This window comes from Dipteris shenzhenensis, chromosome 14 (assembly GCF_047967505.1).
Source record: "Dipteris shenzhenensis isolate YYH24624 ecotype China chromosome 14, Dip_SZ_1.0, whole genome shotgun sequence".
Lineage (NCBI taxonomy): Eukaryota > Viridiplantae > Streptophyta > Polypodiopsida > Gleicheniales > Dipteridaceae > Dipteris > Dipteris shenzhenensis.
Window position 1 is genome coordinate 20,526,094 of NC_141609.1, and position 7,574 is coordinate 20,533,667.

Here is a 7,574-nt window from a genome sequence, read left to right on the forward strand (position 1 = left end):
GGACTTGGGTAAATTGGATTATCAAGGGATTTGTTGTTGTCAACACGATTTGGTTTTTATTTGACAAGCCTAAAATGGGCATGGGTATTATGACTCATGGTCTTTGGACCATTGTAATCAACCTCTCTAACTTGAGACATGGTCTCCAGCCATCAACCCATATTCTGCTAGATCAACCAAAGCTCTTGTTACTATGATAGGGGTAGAAAAAGAACATCTCATAAACCCCAAGGCACATCCTCAAGTTTTTGTATTGATAGATCTAGTGGAAGAGCTCACCTACTACATCAAGATTCACTCCAAATGAAGAGCCAAACTATCTCTTTCTTGTGTGTCCAACCTTGCTAAAGTGATGAGAGCACACTCACATTTATTGTCATTTCGATGTCAAATATATTGTCATTTTGATGTCTCCACGATTCATAAGCAGGTCCACCATTCATGGGGAGCGGGGGTTTTGGGGGCGTGGTGGGCATAGAAGTTCTATTTGAGATTATCTATAATGCTTGAAATTCAATGTCACTCTACATAATCAATGTAGAGTTATTAGTAGTGCTACAATGGAGGATTGAAACTCTTTTGCAAATTTCCACTTGTAAAAAAAAAAAAAGTAAGTCAAATTGCCATTTATGGGATGATCACCCTAGAAAAATTGCTTTTGAATTGACCAACCTCGTTTAGAAAATCCTTTGCTTTCTCGTTTGCATTCAAAAGGGCTTGCTTTATCACTATACTAGGAGGCTGCACCTAGGGACATCTTCTTTAGGTGATTTGTGATGTTAGTTGGGGTGACGTCATTACAATGCATGCTTTTTCTTTTCTCACCACACTTTGGGTCAATATTGACCCAGACCTTGCCTGCACAATAAGGCTTCAGTGATTGCGTGACAGATCGAAAACCCCACTAACCTGACATCCATTAATTTCTGATGAAGAAGAAAACCTGTGTGCAAGTGCTTGGGCGAGGGTCTTGGCTGCTGACCCAGGTGCTTGTACAAGTTCCACCGAGCGTCGTGCTATTGAGAGGCACCCGCCCTAGATTGGTGGGCACAAGGTCCTGAGTTGCAGTCAACTCACACACACTACACACTACACACGAACCACATGCTAGGACACGAGACCCCAACCTCCAAACCACTAGGTCACGAAAATTGATCAATCTCCCGGCAGCATCGATTGGAGGCATCGACGATGGAACTATCACTAACGAAAATTTCACCACGACGATAGATCAATCTCTCGATCGCAGAAAATTGGTGCGCGGAAATGTTGGAGGGATTGAGCGAGAATGTTCTGAGAGAGAGAAGGTTTTTTTTACTAAGTTCATGGGGCGAGAGAGCGAGAGAGGTGTGGCTTTGAGAGCGAGAGCGAGCGAACGAACAATTCATCAGCATATTCTTTGAATTGTCTGCATCTCCTCCTCCTCCTCCTCCCTTCTGTGACTTGTAAACCGCCTACTCCCTACACCGACTACTCCCTACACCGACATGTACTCCTCTCCTCCTCCCCAGAGCTGTAGAGGGAGACCCCGGAACAACTTACCACGACAGATAACTCGGCACCGCTCGCATCCCTGGTAGTTGGGCCTTGTCCTGAGCCTCAAACTGACGGAGATGGAACGTTTCACTGGCAAAGCGTGAGATTCTTTTTCACTAGCTCGATTGTTTTTCTCCATCAACAGTTTCGGAAAAGAAAGGGGTCGCTTTTGCGAGCGGTTTGGTCGGCGGGGGCCATCGACTGCAGATCTGGATTCTTGCCTGGATTTAGAAATGCCGTGGTTGAAAGGCAAAGCCTAGGAAGCGCGTCGCCTTAAAAGGAGTCAAGACGTGCGTTTTCCAGGTATCGCGATAAGGAAGCGCCACAGCGTCTTGGGCTTACCCCCTAGGCTGCTCATCAGAGCACCGAGGAAGCTTCTAGCTCTGGGAGGATGGGCGTGGTTAAGGCAGCAGATAGGAGGAGAGCCCTCAAGCTCAAATGCGTCGCTCAGAATTACGATTGGGGCCGAATCGGAGAGCAGAGCGAAGTGGGTCGCCTTTACTCGTTGCAGTGCAATGCGAAGCTCGAAGACAAGCCGTATGCCGAATTGTGGATGGGCACTCACGAGTCGGGCCCTTCGCTCGTTGCGCTAGATGATAGCGAGCGAACTTTCATGCTTCTTAAGGACTGGCTTGCAGAAAATCCACAAGCTTTGGGCGAGAAGGTCTTGCAACGTTGGGGACCAGATCTGCCGTTCCTATTCAAGGTATGGTCCGCTACCTCGGTGGTCAGGCGGTGATCTTTCGACAAATCATGATAACTAGTCATTTCTTTCTCATTTACCCCAGATTTGTGTAGATGAATGAATTGTGGATGGTTTGCATGCTTAGTCCATAACTAGGAATGCCTCACTGTTTAGAAATTAGTACTTGTTGCATCTATGCTCGACTATGAAGACTCCTGTGTGTATTTACATCATCTGATGGAGTGGTCATTCTGTCGGGTTTGTGCATTCCTCTACGGAGAGTGTGTTCCCTCGAGTTACACATGGGCGGTCCTCACTTTTGTCTCAACTTTACGCATGGCTGCTTGTCTCTGCGAAGTGTCTCGTTTCTTTCTTTCAATCAATGAAGACCTTTATTGAGCATGGAAAGATGAAACCGCATTGCTGTAAAAGTTGAATGCGCATGTGAAAGAGATTTAAGAAGCACAGCTGGTTAGATTGTTTGCTTTTAAAGTTATATTGTTTAACGTACTGGTACGTTCAGGTACTTTCTGTGGCGAAGGCATTATCCATACAAGCTCATCCAGATAAGAAGCTTGCAAAGCAGTTGCATCAACTTCAACCAAGTATTTATAAGGATGCTAACCATAAGCCTGAAATGGCCTTGGCAATCTCACCTTTCGAAGCATTATGTGGATTTGTGAGCCCACAAGTATGTGACATGTCTTAAGAGAATCAGATTCCATTCCAATCTATTTCATTTTTGATATATTGCATTTCTTATTTAGATAGCTGAGCCCAGTCATATGTCTTGGATTCTGCAGGAAATCAAACAAACAGTCGAAGAAGTTCCAGAGCTTCAATGTGTACTCGGTGAATCAGTTGCCAAAGCCCTTATGAATGTATCATTATGTCATTTAAGTAAGGAAGTGGCAAAGGTACCTCTTAGAGCAGCCTTTACAGCCATCATGTCTGCTAGCAAGGATGTGGTCACATATGCTTTTTCCAAGGTCATCTCAAGACTCTCACAGGAACAGCAGGTTGGGATCTAATCCCTTTTCTTGATTGCATTGTTGTCAGCTTATTTTACGTCAGTTGGTTTGTCATTTCTGTTGAAGATTAATGTGTGGGAAATCAATCTATTCGGTAGATGCAATGGAACTTTGTGTTTGTCCTTCTGATAGTGGCTAAAACTCTTTAAGCAGAGGAGATCCTTGACAGCGAAGGAGCAACTTGTGCTCCGCCTAGCAGACCAGTACCCCAATGATGTGGGTGTTTTGTCTGCCTTTTTCCTCAACTACGTATGCTTGGCCCCAGGAGAGGCATTATACCTGGAAGCTAATGAGCCACATGCATACTTAGCTGGGGAGTGTGTGGAGTGTATGGCTACCTCAGATAATGTTGTACGTGCTGGCCTGACACCAAAATACAGGGACACACAGATTCTCTGTTCCATGCTTTCTTACAGACAGGTAGGATTCATAGGTGTGCTTCGTGTCTACCAGTTTTGGGCTCCTCTTTTTCAAGTTTTGTCATGATTCCGTTTTTAAAGATAATACTGTCATCTAAATGTCTCTTATTTGTGTCCAGGGCCAACCGAGTATCTTATGTGGAGTGCCTGTGAACGCCTACACCAAAAGATACTCACCTCCATTTGAGGAATTTGAAGTTGATATAAGCATTCTACCTAATGGTCATTCTTTTGGATTTCCAGCTACTCCTGGACCTTCGGTAGTGTTGGTCCTCGAAGGTGGAGGCATAATGTCACAATTTTTTGAAAAGGATAAGTACACCATGACACTGAAGAGAGGAGATATTCTTTTTGTTCCAGCAGGCATAAGGCTTGAAATCTCTTCTGGATTCGAGGAGTGTCAAACACAGCATTGTCTTCATCTCTACAGAGCCGGTGTTAACAGTGGACTGCTTACAGATTGAATCTTAAAAATTCGCATCTGATTGTGCTGTAATCAAGTGTCCAAAGCAAGTCGCATGTGTAGCCTCACGTGCTTTGTTGCTTTTTCCATTTATTTCCTGCAAGGCCTGATCTCTGTTGAATTTGGATTAGGCTTGGTAAATAATTCTTGTCATATCGGGCCATAGATTGTGATATCAGAGTTTCAGCTGTTGATTCAGCTTTGTATCGAGTATGATGCCTATTTTATTGGTCTCTGGAATTTTCCTAAGGATATTCCACATTGACCAGGATGATAATAAAGCAGCACATTTCTGCTTGCCTGTTTACACTATATTGGTCAGTTGATTTTCAAAAGGCTATAATGGACGATAAGAGAGGGTGAATGCTCCTCATTGTTTATTGGGCAGTGGAATCTTGGTGAGTTTGAGAGGGCCAAGGAGATTTGACTGTTTTGTGGGGGGGAGGGGGACAGGAGGGAGGAGAGAGAGAGAGACTCTGGGTAAAAAACATCCTAATAGTAATTGGGTAGCTTTTGTGAATAATCCTTTCCATATTGAGCCATAGTCGTGATCAGTGTTCACATAATACCGGCAAGCTATGTACAATGAAACTTCAAGTTTTCAAATTTATCTGAGAGATTTATCTGTGCAATTCATAAAAATAGCTCTATTTTGGCCTTTAAACCTGAAAAGCTGTAAGAAAAACTTGTTAGTTGGAAAATTAAAGGTTTGTCTACCTACAAACCTAAAAGTTTGCCTACCTACAAACCTAAAACTTCTTTCTCAACATTGCCACGATATGAAGGTTTCAGCTGTTGATTCAGCTTTCTATGCCATGTAAGGATGATTATCTCATTAGTCTGTAAAAATTTCTTAAAAAATATGCCACATTGACTAAGGTGATAATAAAGCAACTTGCCTTTGCACCTTCCAAAGAAGTCTCATGGCTCCCCTATAGATGACTCTACGGGTTTGGCAATTGAAAATGATATTACTGAGCTTGTTGACAAGAGCTTGAAATATAGGTGAGACTTAGAGAGCCAGGGAGATTGTTGTATGTGGTGGGGTGATAAGAGGGGAGATTGTGTTGTGTATATTTTGTTTGTTTGGGAGGGGGGCGGGGCACAGAGAGAGAGAGAGAGAGAGAGAGAGAGTTGGTGGCGTAGCATGTGGGTTCAGTAGAAGGGATTTTAAAATCTTTCATTTTACATATTTTTTACATATAAAAGGGATTTTAAAACCTTTCATTTTGCTTTGTTCTAGCATGATAGATTGGGTTATTTGCCAAGTGTATATTGCTCATGTTGTCACAATAAATGACAACTGGCCTATTTGTAGATTGATGCATATCATAAAGTAGCTTATGCAACCAAGCTGTCTCACATGCAGTCATCGCTGCATCCCTGTACTCAGTCTCTGTGCTCGACAAGGCAACTGTAGGCTATTTCTTGCTACTCCAAGTGACTGCAGCACTCCCAAAAGAGAACACATATCCACTGGTAGATCTTCTGTCAGAAATACTACCAGCCCAATCAGCATCAGTGTATCCATGCAATTGTATCTAAACCCCAATCTCATAAAATAGTCCATACTGCAATGTGGACTTCACATACCTTAGTATGTGTCTAGCCGCATCTAAATGCGATTTCCTTGAAGTTTGCATAAACTGACTTACCAACCCAACATCATAGCTCAAATCTGGCCTAGTAATAGTCATATAAATCAAACTTCCTACTATGCGTCTATACATGGTAAGGTCTTCCAAAAATATCTGGTTTCCTACCAGTATACCTCTCCTTTGGCGTCATGCCATGTATTGCTGCAGTGGGAGTCCTGTTCATTATATAGACTGCTGTAGCAACTGCTTCAGCCTAATAATAACCTAGCAGGTCTTTTTTGTTGAGCATGGCATGAGATACCTCTCCAATATGCCTGTTTTTCCTTTCTGCAAGTCCATTTTGCTGTGGGGTATGACTGCATGAATATTGCTGCTTTATGCCATGCTCCTATAGGAATGTTGCAAACTCATTTGAGAGGTATTCTCCCCCTCCATCTGACCTTAGGCATTTTATTTGCAAGCCTGTTTCTTTTTCAACCATAGCTTTAAAAGCTTTGAAATGCCCAAATACTTCACTTTTCTTTTGTATAAAATACACTCAAACTTTTCTGCTGTAGTCATCAATAAAAGTGACAAAATAATGACAGCATCCAATAGATGCAGCTTTAGTAGTCCACACATCAGAGTGGATTAATTCCAATGGCCTCTTACTCTCTTGAACATGTCTAGGAAATGGTTTCCTTGCCTGTTTTTCAAATTAACAGGCTTCACATACCTTATGCATTTCTGCAATCTTGAACTTAGGCAATCCTGCAACAATATTTTGGACCTGCATTCATTTAAGTCGCTGTACATTAACATGACCAATGCATTTATGCCAAATATCAATATCTGCAACTACACCGGTCCCATGTGCAAACATTGCTGCACTCAATTCGGGCATGTCCGCATCCAACATAAACATCATGCCCTTCTTCTTCCCTTTTGCTATCAAGCGACCTTTATTTTTCATATCCTCAACAAAGCATCCATGAGGATTAAATCTGACCTGCAAGCCCTGCTCAACCATTTGACCAACAGAAACCAGGTTCTTGGTGATATTCGGGACATGAAATACATCAGACAGGTATTTCTTTTTCCCATCCTGCATAGACAAAGGAATTTTACCAATCTGCATAATAGGATGTGCAGTATCATCACCAGTCTCCACAAATCCTGGTCTTTCCATTTTCCTTGCATCCTGTATCCATTCTGTATGACCTGTCATGTGGTTTGACGCACTTGAGTTAACATACCACACATCGTTGCTTTCTTTTGCACTTGTCACAGAATTGGTCATGTGCTACACCATAAACAAATGCTCATTTCTGTCACTACCCTGTGTACTAGAGGATGCATAATTGCCTTACTGCAATTTTCCATTCATGATGTCATTCTACTTTTTGTAGCAGTCTTTAGCCATATGACCCATTTTACCACAGTAGTAGCCTTCAACATTGTTGTTTGCATTTTGGCCTCTCTACCATCCACCACGACCTCTTTGGCTCCCCCTGCCTCTAAGGTTACCGCGTCCTCCTCCATAGGACTGGTTTTCTTGAATTTGTTGCATATTCTGATTTTTGCCACGGCCTCTAGATCGGCTTGCTCTACCTCTACCTCTACCTCTTCTAGCATTTGAGTAGAAGATAGTTTCTTTTGAAGTTCCTCCTGAAGAAGATGCACCGCCATTTCTCTGCTCTTCAGAAATTAGAAGAGCAATCAACTCCCCAAAATTAAGAAAATTCTCACGGACGGCAATGGATGTCCGGAACTGTGCATAATCCTTTCCTAGATAAAAGTTGGAACATCAAGAAATAACTTAATGAAGGTAGCGTTGTTGGTACGTGAAGCTATGAAATTGAA

At 42.6% G+C, this 7,574-nt stretch overlaps 1 protein-coding gene across 1 annotated transcript; it reads left to right on the forward strand.

The window, feature by feature from the left end:
* The first annotated feature begins 1,152 nt into the window (after positions 1–1,152).
* Positions 1,153–4,440, forward strand: LOC147894326 (mannose-6-phosphate isomerase 1-like). The gene is made up of 5 exons (XM_087385077.1): positions 1,153–2,242; positions 2,745–2,912; positions 3,025–3,240; positions 3,406–3,672; positions 3,791–4,440. Exons 1-5 carry the CDS (start codon positions 1,928–1,930, stop codon positions 4,133–4,135), a joined length of 1,311 nt encoding a protein of 436 aa, XP_087241203.1. The 5' UTR covers positions 1,153–1,927; the 3' UTR covers positions 4,136–4,440.
* Positions 4,441–7,574: the final 3,134 nt, after the last annotated feature.

Bases quoted from the DNA above. Each gene is read 5' to 3' on its own strand.
- LOC147894326 (XM_087385077.1), top strand. From the start codon at position 1,928: ATGGGCGTGGTTAAGGCAGCAGATAGGAGGAGAGCCCTCAAGCTCAAA. The intron at 2,913-3,024 runs GTATGTGACATG...TGGATTCTGCAG, and splicing joins GTGGATTTGTGAGCCCACAA to GAAATCAAACAAACAGTCGA. The intron at 3,673-3,790 runs GTAGGATTCATA...ATTTGTGTCCAG, and splicing joins CCATGCTTTCTTACAGACAG to GGCCAACCGAGTATCTTATG.